Source organism: Pristis pectinata, chromosome 3 (genome assembly GCF_009764475.1).
Source record: "Pristis pectinata isolate sPriPec2 chromosome 3, sPriPec2.1.pri, whole genome shotgun sequence".
Taxonomy (NCBI): domain Eukaryota; kingdom Metazoa; phylum Chordata; class Chondrichthyes; order Rhinopristiformes; family Pristidae; genus Pristis; species Pristis pectinata.
In genome coordinates this window covers 123,882,151-123,899,443 of record NC_067407.1, presented here as the reverse complement: position 1 = coordinate 123,899,443, position 17,293 = coordinate 123,882,151, and the positions used below count along the sequence as shown (strand labels likewise).

The 17,293-nt window shown below is 44.5% G+C and overlaps 1 protein-coding gene across 1 annotated transcript in view; it reads left to right on the top strand.

Annotated features, from left to right (window-relative positions):
- The window catches only part of fmn2b (formin 2b), a 370,539-nt gene that overhangs the window by 79,172 nt on the left and 274,074 nt on the right, over nucleotides 1-17,293 (top strand). Inside the window, 3 exon segments of the mRNA XM_052012981.1 lie at nucleotides 14,821-15,851; nucleotides 15,853-16,297; nucleotides 16,299-16,408. Coding sequence (XP_051868941.1) covers nucleotides 14,821-15,851; nucleotides 15,853-16,297; nucleotides 16,299-16,408 — 1,586 coding nt within the window.

Sequence of the window (17,293 nt, the reverse complement as noted above, 5' to 3'; positions counted from 1 at the left end):
CAGACCAAGATTAAAACTTGCAGATTAAGTTGAACTTGACTGTCAAACTAGTTTAATCTTATTAATATTTTAAACTTAAATTTTTGACAATCCACAATTTAGGGACAGAGTTTGAGCAGTAATTATGGGTAAGTATGTTATTTTAAAACCCTTCGTACCTTGTGCGACAAGAGACGTCTGTGTGCTTGCCTACAGCAAGATGTTTGCCCTAGGGAAAGCTGTGAACCAGTGTTCTCAGTAGATGAGCAGTGGATCACTGACAGCAGTTTCCAGGTTTTTGCATTGAAATTTGCACAGTACACTCAGGAAATAGAGAAACTAGCAGGCTGGTGTCTCGCGCTCCTCCACCGATGTCGTTACATCCTTTTTCTTCTGTTGACGTCATCACGCCACACACACTATGCTCTATCTTAAAGGGCTGTTCACAAATAGTAACCCAGTCTGTAACAGGACTGTCAATTAATTGTCATTGATGTGATTGCTAATTAACACGGTTATTTATAATTGTATATATTAATGAGGGAAAACATTCGACCAGCTTTCACATGTACACAAGTGTTCTTGGTCTGGCCCAGCACCAGGTGTGGGGCAACTATACCTGAACTCTGGGAAAACAGTTACACTGTGTCTCCACTGGGTTCTATTGCTCGTGTTCAATGCAGTGTTGGCCGGTATCCTGCCTGTCAGCTTGAAACTGATCCCGGCTTATCTCAGTCCAGCTCAGTCACTGACACCAGAAGCAGATGGAGTGGGAAGAGTGGTGAAACCTGCACTGAACCTGACCACTCAAACACTGCAACCTCGGGTGTAATGTCCTCATTCCTTCCTCCTGGTCTCCTTTCTCTCAATTCTGTTTTTGAAGAGATATGGAGAATCTAATCTTGGTGTTAAGTGTAGCCATGATAATGGTACAGTGGCTGCCAGTGGTGGGCGTAGGAAATTGGATGTGCAAGCAGCTGGAATGGGAGGAATGCAGAGATCCAAGTATTCATGAAACCATTCAGAAAGTTTGGCATTACAGTGTAACAGGTTCAATTTTAAAAAGTCTGATTTGGCTTGTAATTTTATTCACTCCACAATCCAATTGGAAACGATTCCTTCATGCTAAGAAGGCACAAGGTCCTGGCTACTGCTGCAAAATCCAGTCCCACTTCAAAGTGATGTTCACCATGTGAAAGGAAACAGTAGAATTCAAATAAACCTTTTCAGTGGTGCAATTTTATTGGGGACATCTTCAGGTTCTGCTTTTATCTTGATATTCATTCTCTGGATGTGTGGGCACTGGTTATTGCCCATCTTGAGTGGTGCTTAAGGTGCTGCCCCTGGTGTGGATGTTCCTGCTTGCTGTTTATATGTGAAAGAACAATAGAACCTTAAGATGATGAGTGCTGGAGAGATGTTTGAAGACATTGGTCCTCTCTTGCCTGCTGATCTTGTTTGTGGGGTTTGCAGATACTCTGAAAGAAGCCTTGAATACTTGCTACGGTGAGTCCCACAGATAGTGCCCAAGCCGGCGGTGGATGGGCTGCAATCAAGTGTTGAGGATGATGTTGAGCCACTTGAGTGTTATAGGTGCTCCTGTTCAGGCAAGTGCAGAAAGTTCCATGACATGCCTACCTTCTGCTTGGTGGGTGATGGTACTTTCAAAGAGTTGAGAATTGAATCATTCCCTCCCTCTTGTACGACCAAGGTCATCCAAAGCTTTACTCAAATTCTTGCAGAATTTTGGTGACCCACTGGCCTGATGCTTCCTGACTTGCATTGTCTCCTGACTGCACAGCAGCTTGTCTTTAAAGTTCTCCTCCACTTCCTATTTTCTCAGGCTTGCCCTCCTCCAACTCTGTTTCCTCCAGCTCTGCAGCCCTCCAATCTAGCTCTATGCTTCGTCTATCACTTTGGTGCAAACTTTGACCCCCTGCTTTGATTTTGCCACATGCGAGACATTTGTTAGTTGTTTGGTAATGCTACTGTTGGATGTGACATTTTTCATTGCATTAAAGGTGCTTGTATAAAAGGAATTCATTGCTGAACATTGGGCCTAAGACTTCGATTTAAGGATTTATTAAAATGTGATTTTTATACACAATAATCCTTAAACTCTTGGTTCTGGTCTTTCTGTCCCAGCAACTGTCTGGGAAAGCTAGCTGGCAGAATTCTAAATGGTGGTTTGATTTTTTTTCTATATTCACAATTCACTTCAGTACTCTGCCTCCCACTCCTATTCCCTGAATCCTGCTGCTGCAGCAGAAATGAGCCAGTGTTTGTGGAAACTGAAGTGACTGTGTGTTTCTGTGGGTCAGCGTTAGAATGCAAGCAAACAGGGCATCCTTTATAAAGAAATATTGAGTTTGGGGGAGTAAGGATTTTGTAATTATATCCTGGATATTGAAAATTAAGCTTTGTGGAAATTAACTCGGCACAGCAGATCCTTGACGCAGAATAGTTACTAAGTGATGGTTGCCATGACAATGGTCATAAGTAGAAATATTGAATACATGGCATATTGTGTAATGCTGCCCTCTGCAGGTAGACAGTTACTCAAATGAGTTTACTTCTTGCACGAGATGTATACAGCTTGGGTATTGAGGTATCAAGTTAGCATGTTTTATGTTGTGAATGATATAAATGTAACTAATAAGCTAAATTAAATTGGAGGAAAGTTGGACATGGTATTTCCAAGCACCTGAGTGTTCTCAGACACATGAACATAATGCAGAAAAAAAATCCATGTTTGTTTTCTGTCTGCTGTAGAAATTTACAGCACATGAAGGAACCATGCAGTTCGTAGCTAGCACTGTTTTAAATAGTTCTCTACCCTAATTCCACCTTCTATCTTCACTTTTATGGTTTGTCTGTTAGTCACATTTAGTGTTGATGGGAGATGAGTATGCTTAACCCCTCCCCACCCTGCCCTTTTCCTCAAAAAGCATCTCTCTGAACTGTAGGTTTGGTTTAGAGCATCTTGCATGGTCTCATTGTCAGATTATAATTTGCACTAATTTTGTAAGGAAATTAGATAACTGAGATGGGTATTGGTTTATTATTGTCACTTGTACCAAGGTACAGTGGAAAAACTGGTCTTGCATACCGTTCGTACAGATCAATTCATTACACGGTGCATTGAGGTTGTACAGGGTAAGATCAATAATAGAACACAGTAAAGTATCACAGCTACAGGGAAGTGCATTGCAGGTAGACAAGGTGCAAGGTCAGATTGTGAGGTCGAGTCCATCTCATCGTATAAGGGAACCGTTCAATAGTCTTATCACCATGGGATAGAAGCTGCCCTTGAGCCTGGTGGTATGTGCCTTCAAGCTCCTGTATCTTCTGCCTGATGGGAGAGGGGAGAAGAGAGAATGACCTGGGTGGGCAGGATCTTTGATTATGCTGGCTGCTTCACTAAGGCAGCGAGGGATATAGACAGAGTCCACGGAGGGGAGGCTGGTTTCCTTGATGCGCTGGGCTGTGTCCACAGCTCTCTTGGTATTGGTTTATTATTGTCAATTGTACCAAGGTACAGTGGAAAAACTTGTCTTATAAACCGATTTGTACAGGTCAATTCATTACACAGTGCAGTTACATTGAGTCAGTACAGAATGCATTGATGTAGTACAGGTAAAAACAATAGTACATTAAAGTGTCACAGCTACAGAGAGAGTGCAGTGCAATAAGGTGCGAGGTCACAAGAAGAGAGATCTAGGTCGTAGTCCATCTTGTATAAGGGAACCGTTCAATAGTCTTATCACAGTGGGGTACAACTCTCTGCAGCTTCTTGCAGTCCTGGGCAGAGCAGTTGCCGTACCAAGCCGTGATACATCCAGATAGGATGCTTTCTGTGGTGCATTGGTAAAAGCTGGTGGGAGTCAAAGGGGACAAACCAAATTTCTTTAGCTTCCTGAGGAAGTAGAGGCGCTAGTGAGCTTTCTTGGCCGTGATGTCTGCGTGGTTGGACTAGGACAGGCTATTAATGATGATCACTCCAAAGAACGTGAAGCTCTTGACCTCAGTACCATTTGATATGAGTCAGATCAAATGGTCCTGCATTCCTCCTCAAGTTCACATGTAAACTGGAGCACCAAAGCAAAGTAATCGGCTCTATTGATCCATACAGAGGTTGAAATTGTAATCTCAATCCGGAGAAGTGAGGTGGTACACTTTGGAAGGACAAACTCCAAGGCAGAGTACAAGGTTAATGGCAGGATCCTGGGTAGTGTGGAGGATCAGAGGGATCTGGGGGTCCATGTCCACAGATCCCTGAAAGTTGCCTCACAGGTGGATAGGGTAGTTAAGAAAGCTTATGGGATGTTAGCATTCATAAGTCGTGGGATCGAGTTTAAGAGCCGCGAGGTAGTGATGCAGCTCTATAAAACTCTGGTTTGACCACACTTGGAGTACTGTGTCCAGTTCTGGTCACCTCATTATAGGAAGGATGTGGAAGTGTTGGAAAGGGTGCAGAGGAGATTTACCAGGATGCTGCCTGGTTTAGAGAGTATGCATTGAGGAGAGACTCGGGGAGCTAGGGCTTCTCTCTTTGGAGAGAAGAAGGATGAGTGGAGATGTGATAGAGGTGTACAAAATATTAAGAGGAATAGATAGACAGCCAGCACCTTTTTTCCCCAGGGCACCAGTGTTCAATACAAGAGGGCATGGCTTTAAAGTAATGGGTGGGAAGTTCAAGGGAGATATCAGAGTAAGGTTTTTAACCCAGAGAATGGTTGGGGCATGGAATGTGCTGCCTGGGGCAGTGGTGGAGGCAGGTACATTGGTCAAACTCAAGAGATTCCTAGATAAACATATGGAGGAATTTAGAATAGAGGGATATGTGGGAGGAAGGGGTTAGATAGTCTTAGGCTAGTTTTAAAGGTCGGCACAACATTGTGGGCAGAAGAGCCTGTATTGTGCTGTACTATTCTATGATTCAAGTGTTTGGAACACTGCAAAGGGTTTGGCATTGGAGTGGGACAAGAAGGGGTTCTCATAATGGGTCAGTTAACACAGAAGGTTGGGTTGGGTAGAAGGCAGAGCTTCCAAATGGTACTGGCATATGGGTAGGCAGAGTTGAGATGGTGAGAAAATGTGGTTTGATTGAATAATCACCAGTTTTCATAAAGTGGGTTTGGCAGTCCTTGGGGCCTTCAAAGCTTGTATGGACTGGTTTAATTTGAGTGAGGAATGACCGAGAAGGAAAAGGTCAAAGGTTAACTAGAGACTGATCTAAGAGTCCGGCTTACTGATCTGGTATTGACAGGAGGGAAATTAGTTTGAGAAAGTAAATTGAATATACTTGAAAATTAAAGCATTTCTACAGCACAGGCATCTTGGTTTTACTTCCTAAATATTTGCAATTGAGCTTTTGGCTAGAAAATGTAATTAAATCTCTACTTTCAATATTGTGTCCAATTCTGTGTGCCAAGATTTAGGATAGGTTTTAAACCTTCAGCGAGGGTATAAAGATGGCAGGGTTATGGCACTTGAGTTGGATGGAGAGGGTAGAGCAATGAGAATTTATTTGGAGATGGAGATTAGGTCTATGAGACTAAATGTCCTATGACTACTGTGGCCTGCTCTACATTTGTGAGACCAGAAAAATATGATCGCTTCACTGAGCACCTTCGCTCTGGCCACCTGGATCTCTCGGTGGCTAACCATTTTAATTCTCCTTCCCATTCCCACACCATGTCTGTCCACGGCCACCTCTACTGCCAAGTCGAGGCTCAACGCAAATTAGAGGCAAAGCATCCTGTATTCTGTCTGGGCAGTCTCCAACCTGTGACGTGATCATTGAATTCTTAAGCTTCCGGTAGCTACTCCACCTCTGTCCTTTCCCTTTTTCTTTCTCCGCCTGGTCCCCATCACCCTGTCTTTCCCCTCTCCCAACCTCAACATCTGCCCATCACCCACACACTCCTCCCACTGGTTCCCCTCCCTTTATCCCGTGCTCCACCTTCCTCTCCTATCGGATTCCATCATCTTCAGCCCTTTGTCACTTCCACCTATCACCTCCCAGCTTCTGACACCTTTTCCACTTTTTCCCTTCCTCATCTGCCTATCACCTAAACCCTCACCAGGATTCACCAGGATCCACCTATCACTTGCCAGCTCTTGGTCCGCCCCTTCCCTCCACCTTTTTATACCAGCTATCTCCCCTCTATCTTTCAGTCCTTGATGAAGGGTCTCAACCTGAAATCTCGACTGTCCATTTCCCTCCATTGATGCTGCCTGACCTGTTCCAGCAGTGCTTGTGTGTTGCTTGAAGGAAATGGAAAAGTTTGAATTTTTTAAAGGTATTACGAGAGACCGTTTCCTGTAACGGTAATGCCATTAACCAGCAGGGTCTGATTTAAATGATTAGCAAGGGAACCAGATACAAATTACTTTATTTTTGGTGGGATGGAGGTTGATGCTACTTGGAATGCAGTAAAATGATGAACTGGGTTTAAAAGGAAATTGGATAAATATTTGAAAGGGAAAATTTGCAAGGCTGTTGTGATATGACAAATACACCATTCTGGGATTATTTTATTCCATCAACATACTGATTAGTGAGAGCTGTTTGCAATATTGAAATGCATCTTCCAATATTAGTCATTTGAAGCTTCAGCAAAGCTGTGTGCTGACCCACCCCCCCCCCCCCCCCCCCCAACCCAGTCACAAACCTGCTGAAGAAGTTCTTGCCTCAATTGGGTCCCCGGCATGAACCTTTGCAAAGGAGCTGTCTCTGACTCATTCAGAGAACTTGCAGAGCAGCTCAGGACCTCTGATTATTGATCCCACAGAAATGCTTCAACAGCCAGTAAAGCCACCCCCACAGACTGAACTGGAGAGACGAGACTGCAGATGCTGTACTCAGTCCAGATGAAGGATTTTGACCCAAAAGGTTAACTGTCCATTTCCCTCCATAGATGCTGCCTGACCTGCTGAGTTCCTCCTGTGCCTTTTGTGTTGCCACAGACTGAACTGGCTGTCAATGAATGTCATTGATATTCACAAATGTGTAGGAAAATGTAAATGCATCATTAAATTCCTAATCACTCAAAGCTTTAACTGTTTTGAAGTTGGAAACTCTTGGATTCGTCCACAGGTGAACTTGCATGCTGATATGAAGCTAAAAGCAATAAACTGCTGGCTCTTCAGAAATATCGAGCCACTAATTTTTTAAAATTTTAACTCCTATTTTAAAAAAAATCAGCCACATGATAACTAGCCATACATTTGGAGCTAAGCATTAGTTAGATTTTCGTTACTGCAATAAGATGCGAGTCTCAAAGGCCATACGTTGTTTGATCCTGTTACTGAAGGACTTAAAAACTATACATTTCAAACTGTAAGGCACTTGAAATGGCATTGAGGGAATATTAGTTGTGGTTCAGAATTGAAATGACTGACATTAATTGCCAAAAGAGGGAGCCAGAGTAAGGCAGACAAATCGCTGCTTGTTTTCCTTTGGGTTTTGGGGGGGGGGGGGGGGGGGGGGGGGTAGACTTTTGTTCCAGGGCCAAGACAATTTAGAAAAACTAATTTGCTTTCCTGACAGTCATTTAAGTTACATACATGTATTTAAAGGGATATCATCTTACACTTGTAAGAGCACTGTTTACTGACAAACGTCTCCAAATGAATGGCATTTGGATCCCTCTACAGAGTCGCATCAATTTAATTTCACAAAGTCTTGCCATTGGATTATATCCAAAAGGTTCCTGTTACTGTAAGTGCTTGTTGACTTTTGAAGAGAACTGCAACAAAGGCTGAGGAAAATTGTAAACAGTCTGAGTCTATTACATTGTATGTTTTAATAACTAAAATGAATTTTACTTAGTGGTGTTTCCAATGTGCTGGGCCCCTGCACCAATATAAAAAAAACAATATAATTCCCTGGACACTCAGGCTCCCCACATGTGCTAAAGCTATGAGTTGCAAGTTCACATTTTCAACCGATCCTATTGGATTCCCTCACCTGGAATAAAAGCTTCATTGCTTCACTAAAAAGATCTCTGTAGCCTTCCTGTATTTTAAAAACTGAGACTAGGTGGTAAAAGCCCTTGTCCAAAGCCAAGCAATCTTTTGCTGTGTTTGCAAACCATGAGGAGATGCAATGAGTTCGGTGGTTGTGGTACAATATTGCAGAACTGATCTGAAACCAGTATATAGATTATGCTGGCTTCTGGTTTGAGGTCAATTTGAGGACTAGCTGCTCTTCTCTTGGTGGGTACCCTTTTTAACAAAAGGATGACTCTTCTTCTGTTTGAAATAGTCTTTTGGTGAAAAACTGAATTATAGCATGACGATAAAATAATACGTACATCTGCCAGCCAAAGTGAAGACAGATTTTATTGCATTTGTAACAATACACCAGGGGTCCTAACACTGAACCTGTGCCACTACATTCATTCCATATTCTCTTTGAAGATTGTGATGCTTAATCATTATGGCTTAATACTTTAGGGGAATCTTGGTTTCTCGAAGAGGAGCCAAATCTTTCACCCAGGAGTCTAGACTCTTGACTTTTCCCCCTTGCTCTGTAATTTAATAGGACTTCACGGTATGCTAAGTACATGGAATATTTGTAGTGCAAAAAGTAAGCTAAAAGCAACTGTTTCTGCTCTGACATTTCATGAATGAGTGTGTTATATAACACCTTGGATTACTGCCTGACATTTGATTGGCCAAAGACAGTCCAATGATTGATTAGTTCATTACATTGTCCACATGTGATTATAATCATTTGGATGGGGGTTGGTGGTGAGAAAGAATGCTCTGAGATAACTTGGAAATAAACTGTGAGCTACTTTAAATCTATTTGCCTCACTAAATGACGGGAAGAGCTACACTGAGTGATTTCTCGAATGTGCTGACAGAGGTGGTGGTGGAATCGGATACAATCATTACATTTGAGAGATATTTAGACAGACACTTAATTAGACCAAGGCTTAAAGGATATGGTCCAAGTGTGGGGAAATAGGATTAGTTTTGATGGGGGGGAGAAAAGGTTGGCAAAGGTGTGGTGGGCTGTTTCTCAGCTTCACACCTGACTTTGACAATGAATAAACCTCTCTTCAGGGTGGAGTGCCGGTGGGATAGATGATTCCATTCGATGGGTGGTTGTTAATGTTCTGGGTGAACCAAAATGCTTTCCCAAAGGATGAAGGAAAAAGGGGTACAGTGAAGGAAATGAACAATGCTTCATTGATTGCTCAGCCAAAAGCTATTCTAACTTCTTTGCAAGGGATCTGGGTAGAAATCAAATATTCATGTGTCAGATTCAGATTGCACACTGAAGTTGTACAGCAGAGGCGAATGTTTCAGTTGAAGAGGGATAGATAAGCTGAAACAATCCAATCTGCTGTGCATCATTGCTACCTTTACTGTTTCGTATACTTGGCAGTTGATTACACAAATACAAATTCTTGCAATGTCCATTCTCAAGCTATGCTAGATGTAGTATCACCAGGTAGTACAGTCAGTGGCATTTTCCATTTTTGTTCAGTGTGGTTATTGTGGGCAATGTCTGCAGTTATGGTCCATCCCTACTTTCCCCTGAACTGAGAAAGCAGACGTGGGTGTCCACGTCGGTGAGTCTGGAGTCACATTTCGGCCAGACTGGATACGGGTGGCAGATGTCCTGCCCTGAAATATGAGTGTGAAGGAAATGGGTTTTTACAATATTTTTGGTGGTTTCCTGATCACTGTTATTGATGATGATGTTTTTATTCCAGATGTTTAATTACTTAAAATTTTAAACTGCCTTGGTGGGTTTCAAATTTGTCTCCAGATCAATAGTCTGGTAAACGAATCACTCTTCTAACTCTTCCCTTGAGCTGCTTGATAAATTAGAGTTAATGAGTGCTCCAGAGATGAGGAATGGGTGCCTGCTGCAATGTGTAGCGTGTTCTATGGTCTCCCACAGTCTGGGGCTTAACTCCAGTCACTATCTGGATCATCCATCACCTTCCACTGTGGAGCAGATGGGAACAACGGCCATGCCTTGTGTGGGTTTGTTTGAGTGTCCTCCACTGCCTTTAAGGGAATTTGAGCTTGGTGGGGGGGAGGGGGGCTGCTCGTCTCTTGGTGATCCTGATGAGTTTTTAATCCCCCACTTATGAGTAGGAAGCAAACTGCTACTCAATGTTTATTCCATCTTGTGAAGCATTTTGGCATTGTAGTGAATGGCACGCAAGGTAATATGTTGAAACACCAGAAGCCATTTGGTTAGAGTTGACCTGATCTCCAGGGTGTTTATCTGCACTGCTGTGATCTTTGTGTGTGGTAGGGTGCAGTTTGCGTCAGGATCATTAAAACAAACTAGTATTCAGTATAACAGTCGTCTAGGGTAACTGTTGCAGTGCAGTGTGTTGAGATGTACTGCCCAGAGTTTGAAAACAGTTCACAAAATGAGGCAGTTGGAGAGAAATGGTCTGACTGAGGTTCACTTTGAAGATACTGGGAATAGTGAAGACTTGGAGGTGGCTGATTGAATGGCCTGTATTCCTGGGGTCACCACCTTCTATGTGCTAGCGTCACTTTTTGTCAGTGGAGGAAATGAGAAGATCAAGAGCTCTTATCTGGCTTAAAATTGTCTAGTGACTAGCAGTGATACCTTAGCTTCTCCCCTTCACCCTTGTATCCTGTATGCTTGTGACACCTGGGCTGCCTACAGCAGGCATCTTAAAGACACTGGAGAAATATCACCAGTGTTCTCCTTACAAAATCTTAGTTTAACCGGAAGGATGAGCATATTATTGCCAGTGTGCTATCCCAGGTCACTACCCATAATATTTGAAGTCCTAGTTACTGTCTGCTACATTACGCAGACCACGACGCCAGACATGTTTGCATGGCCAGATACTAGACTCCTGAAACAGACACCTCTATTCTGAGGTTTCAAGTGGGAGGAGATTCCCAAGTGGACAGAAAAAACAGATTCAAGGATGTGTTTGTCTTCCTTGACATGTAACAATCCCACTGACTCCTGGGAACCATGATTACTTAAAGTGGGGAAGGAGTACATGGGATGGTATTGAAAACCTCAAGCTCCTGCATTAGGAGCATGCAGATGCCCTGAGTAAGCAATGGTAAAACCACACCATCTCACAAACTACCTACTTGCCCAGGCTGACGGCTGTCTCCTCTACCATCTGTAGAAGAGTCTGTGGTTCCCACGTTGACCTCGTGAACCACCTCCCAGAACCCACAGAATCTGAATGGAAGCAAATACTCCTCGACCCTGAGGGAATGCTGAAGAAGAATTCCCATGCGAAACTCTCTAAATTCAGGGTTCAATCCAATGTGCCTTGCATTTGGGATTGTTTTAGACTTTCCAAAATTTGCCCATGCACAAAGATATGGCCATACAAGCTTGTTGATAAAAAGCCAGTGTGAGATTAAGAAGCACAAGCCTTTGTGTGTTTCTCTAGTTAAAATGGGACCAGTGAACACTCTGGTAAGAAGCAGTCACTGACAATGACAAAAGCTGATTTTCTTTGTGCAATATATAGCTTAGTAATAGTAGATTATTCATATTTTATGAATAAAAGCAGATACTGGTTACAAATACTTGGCAAAATAGTATACTTGTTTATATCTAGTTGGGAACCATATCACTATTTTCAATATACTACTGACCTTTGGACCTCAATGACCATGGCTATAGGAGTTTCCCTTGTTAATTGTAACCACCCCAGGAAATGTGACTCTTCCAGCAACTAGTAGATAGAGTACAATGTCGTTTAGGTCCATGATGCCAACACTGAGTCATCCCATCTGCCTGGGCATGGTCTATATCTGCCATTCCCTGCCTGTTTATCTGCTTGTCTAAATGCCATCTTAAATGTTGCTCTCAGATTTGCTTCCACCACTTACCCAGCCAGCATGTTCCAGGCACCCATCCCTTTGTTTTAAAAATGAAACTTGCCTCCTAAATCTTAGTTTCCCCCTCTTGCCTTGAGGCCATGTCCTCTAGTATTTGATATTTTCACCCTTGGAAAAAGACACTGATTACCTACCCTATCTATATCTCTCATAATTTTGTATACTTCTATTAGGTTGCCTTCGGCCCTTGACACTGCATAGAAAACAATCCAAGTTTGTCCAATCTCTCCTTGTAGCTAATACTCTCTAATCCAGGCAACATCCTGGTGAACCTCTTCTGCACCCTTGCCAAAGTCTCCACGTTCCTTCCTGTAATGTGGCAAATAGAACTGCACACGATACTCCAAAAGTAGCCTAACCAACGTTTTATATAGCCGAAACATGACTTGCCAACTTTTAAACCTTTAGCACCCTATCTACTTGTGTTACTACTCGGCGATTATGGACTTGTACCCCAAGATCCTTCTGTGCATCAATGCTCATAAAGATTCTGGGATTTGCTGTATACTTACCTCTACATTTGACTTCCCAAGGTGCATCACTTCACACTTGTCTGGATTAAACTCCATCTGCCATTTCCCTGCCCACATTTCCCACAGGACTAAATCCTGTTGAATCCTTTGACAACCTTGCTCACTATCCAAAACTCTGCACAGTTTTCTTTTGCAAACCAGCGCACCTACATTTATGTATGTAAAATGTGTATCTCCAACAAGCAGTTCCAGTACTGATCCTTGTGGAACACCACTTGTCACAGACCTCCCATCAGAATAACATCCCACCAGCACTACCCTCTGTCTTCTATGTTCAGGCCAAATTTGAATCCAAACTATCAAGTCACTATTGGATCCCATGTACCTTAATCTTCTGGATCAGCCTACCATGAGGGAGTTTGTTGAAAGCTTTAGTAAAGTCCACATATACAGCATCCACTGCCTTACTCTCATCAATCATCTTCGTCAACTCCTCGAAGCTCAGTCAAGTTTGTATACCCTCTCCTGCATGAATCCATGCTGATGACTCCAAATATCGATGCTTTTCTGGATCCTATCCCTAAGCAGCTTCTCCAAAAAATTTCCCTGCCACTGATGAAAGGATCATTTGCCTACAATTTCCTGATTTGTCTCTATTGCCCTCCTCAAACAGAGGAACGATATTAGCTAATCTCCAGTTCTCTGGGACTTCACCTGTGACTAAAAAAAGGACACAAAGGTCTCTGTCAAGACCCCAGCAATCTCTTCCCTTGCCTCTCCTCAATAAGCTGGGATAGATCCCATCAGTCACAGAGGACTCGTCCACCTTAATGTTCAAGAGCTCCAACACCACAAGCATCTCTATCGACGTACCCTAGAATATCAGCATACCCTTCCTGATCCTACAATCTGCATTGTCCTTCCCTTCGTACTGATGTGAAGTACTCGTTTCGTACCTCTCCCACTTCTTGTCTTCAGGCACAGATTCCCTTCTTTATCGTTGAGTGTCTTTACCCTCTCCCTAGTTACCCTCTTGTTTTTAATGAATGTACAAAATGCCTTGGAATTTTTTAATCCTACTCACTAAGTTCATATCATGTCCCCTTTTGGCCTTCCTGATTCCCTGTTTAAGTTCTCTCCTGCTTCCTTTGTATTCCTCAAAGGTCCTGCCTGATTTCAGCTTCCTAAACCTTATACTTTTTGACTAAATTTGCAACATCTCTCATCATCCAAGGTCTTCAGCTGCCTCGGCTGAGCTCCTAATTAATGAGAGAATCTCAAATGGGATAAACGGCCTCGTTCATTCCTGAAGCTTGCCAGCTTGGACAACCCATGTTTAAATCCACTTCCAAGCCCTGATTCCCTGCAAATTTGATCCTATGTAGCCCAGTTTTTCTCCAGCCTAACATGTAACTTGCCTGTCTAGGTGTGGGCTGTAAAGTTGGATATGTTGTAACCTAACACTTGGCGATTCTGGGACCCCCAAATATGAAAGGGATTAACTGATCATGTGTTGCAGCTTCATTTTCCACGCGATCATAGCAAAATGGTTCAGTCGTAAAGATGCATACACATAGCTTGTTCTCCAGAGTTCAGAAGGTTTGTACTGAACAGTAGTGCTGCTGTATTCAGTCTTGACCAGAGTTCAACCTTGACCTCAGTACTGCTTATGTGGAGTTTGCATGTTCTTGCAGTAACCTTATGGGTTTCTTCCTGGTGCTTTAATTTCATCAAAATATGAAGGGGTTGGTAAATCAATGAGGGGGTTGGTAAATCAATGGGCCGCTGTGTGTGGATCCTGGCGTGTAGATCAGTGTTACAACCTGGAAGTGGGGTGGCGGGGTGGGGAGAGAGGAGGAGGAGGAGGGAGTTGAGAATATAATGGAATTATTGTAAATGGTTGTTTGATGGTCAATACCTGCTCAGTGGGTTGAAGGGCCTGTTTCTGTGCTGTATGATGCTATGAATTGTAAGGTTGAATAATCCAAAAGTTTTTTTTAAAAGAAAAGCACATTATTTTTGGGATTTGATCTGACAGGTAAGTGGGTGAAGCACAAGGTCAGTTATTAAGCGGTGAAGCAAGCGCCGTGTAGTCCGCTGTTGCTTCCAATTAATTTCTTAGAATTTAAGGGCAGATGCAGGGAAACTATTGCATGGTGAGATCCAGGATATAATAGAACTTGGAAATTCAATCAGGAAGTACTTTACGTACAAAATGAGGGATGAAATTTTCTTTCCCAAATATGAGTAGATGCAAGTTCAGTGGGGATTTTGAAGCTTCTAGTTATACAAGGATATAATCATGGGTTACGTTTCAAAGTCAGGCTTATGGATCAGCTGCCATCTTTGAAGTACAGAGCTGACTTGACAGCATAAAAGGGTTAACCCTGATTTCATCTCCTTCATTTATTAACTTCTCAACTGGGAAAGTTGCTGGTGTCGTAGATTGGGTTTAATGGTTGTGATGCAATCTTCTTTTCAGAAAGATAATGAAGAGAAAACAGCAGAAGTGAAGGAACAACAGGTTGCTGTTATCCAGAAACTCGAGCAGACTATTGAGCAATTAAGGACCAAAATCGCTGAACTGGAGAAGCAGTCAGCACTGCTTGACCAGGAGAGCGCTGTAAAGGACCATGAATCTGGCAATGAGGATGTAGTTTCGAACACTTCTGATGTTCAAACAGACTGGCAGACTCCTCTTCTAACCCCTACACAGAGATTTTGTGTGGAAGCTAAATCTGCACAGACTTCACCTACTCAAGAACATGCTTCTGTTCAAGTGCCTTTATCCAACAGCCAGTCTTCACGGTCTCCACCTTCCACCTATATGGTTTCTTCCTCTCAGGATCACTTGATAAATGTAGCCTCAGCACAGTCGCACACTCCGGGAGGTCCGTGCGCTGCTTCGCAAGTGTTGGCTTCGCAGCCTGACCAGGGTGCCCTCGCTGCATCGACGCCAACGGGCCAAAGTTTACGACCAGTTCTGCCGCAACTTTTATCCAGTCAAGACACTTTGTCTCCGTTGCCTAACTGCCAAACAACTCCTCTGCCTCTGCCTGCCGCTGATATTCCCAATAGCAAGCTTCTGCCTTCACCGGCCCCTCTACCTGTCTGTGACTCGTTGGGTACTTCAGTCCCAATTCCTCCTCCTCCTCCTCCACCGCTGCCACCACCTCTTCCTTCTGACTCTGGGAATGTTTCTTCACTTCGCCCACTGCCTGGCTGTGGGTTACCCCCTCCTCCTCCCCCACTGCTGGGTTCTGCCATTCCCCCTCTTCCCCCTCTGCCCGGCTCCGCTGCTCCCCCTCCCCCTCCCCCTCCCCCTCCCCCTCTGCCCGGCTCCGCTGCTCCCCCTCCCCCTCCCCCTCTGCCCGGCTCCGCTGCTCCCCCTCCCCCTCCCCCTCTGCCCGGCTCCGCTGCTCCCCCTCCCCCTCTGCCCGGCTCCGCTGCTCCCCCTCCCCCTCCCCCTCCCCCTCCCCCTCTGCCCGGCTCCGCTGCTCCCCCTCCCCCTCCCCCCTCCCCCTCCCCCTCCCCCTCCCCCTCCCCCTCCCCCTCCCCCTCCCCCTCCCCCTCTGCCCGGCTCCGCTGCTCCCCCTCCCCCTCCCCCTCTGCCCGGCTCCGCCGCTCCCCCTCCCCCTCCCCCTCCCCCTCTGCCCGGCTCCGCCCCTCCCCCTCCCCCTCCCCCTCTGCCCGGCTCCGCCCCTCCCCCTCCCCCTCCCCCTCTGCCCGGCTCCGCCCCTCCCCCTCCCCCTCTGCCCGGCTCCGCTCCTCCCCCTCCCCCTCCCCCTCCCCCTCTGCCCGGCTCCGCTGCTCCCCCTCCCCCTCCCCCTCCCCCTCTGCCCGGCTCTGGGTTCCCACCTCTTGCTGGTTCTGGAATCCCTCCACCACCACCACTGGGGCAGGGTCCACCACAGTTTCCTGCTCCAGGCTCTGGTCATCTTCCACCACCCCTTCCATCGGGGTTTTTTTGCAATTGGAATGAAGGACAAATCGCCAAGAAAGGTTGCCATTGATCCATCCCGTCCAATGAAGCCCCTCTATTGGTCAAGAATTCAGCTAAGCAGCAAAAGGTAATAAGGCAGTGAATTGACTCAGGTTGAGTATGTAGCTGTGTTGCGATTTCATTTTACAAATATTTGATAAATGTTCCAGTGCTTTTAAGTCTAAACTCTTTCATTGATTTGGGTTCAGCCAAATGTCTGTTCTACTTCAATGTGTATTTTTGGAGTTTATCTACCATTTAGTCACTAGAAATCCCTTAAACAGTAGTTTAAATGTGTCCAGAAATAGGTTAAGCACAATTCCTTGGAGTGACAGAGGATGGTGGGGGGGGGGGGGGGGGGGACAACCTGATAGAGGTGTATAAGATGATGAGAGGTATTGATCGGGTAGATAGTCAGAGGCTTTTCCCCAGGGCTGAAATGGTGGCCACAAGAGGACATAGGTTTAAGGTGCTGGGGAGTAGATATAGAGGAGATGTCAGGGGTAAGTTTCTTTTTACTGAAAGTGGTGAGTATGTGGAATGGGCTGTCGGCAACGGTGGTGGAAGCGGATACGATAAGGTCTTTTAAGAAACTTTTGGATAGGTACATGGAGCTGAGAAAAATAGAGGGCTATAGATAAGCCTAGTAATTTCTGAGGTAGGGACATGCTCGGCACAGCTTTGTAGGCCGAAGGGCCTGAATTGTGCTATAGTTTTTCTGTGTTCTAATTCCTTGTTCTTTCATGGTCATAAGTAAATTTTTTTGAACTGAAGGTGATAACCTATTCTGGTTACCTAGTATTTTGGTTAATCCCAACTCCCTCCCCTTTATTACAGCTGGTTTGGTCTCCTCACGCATAAGCAAAGCTTAAGGTTTAGTTTCATGTGACGCACCATGAGATCTTCAACAATGTTTGAAGATTTATCTGAATTTAGAGGCTTTGATACTCAAAGCAAAATGCTGTAGATAATG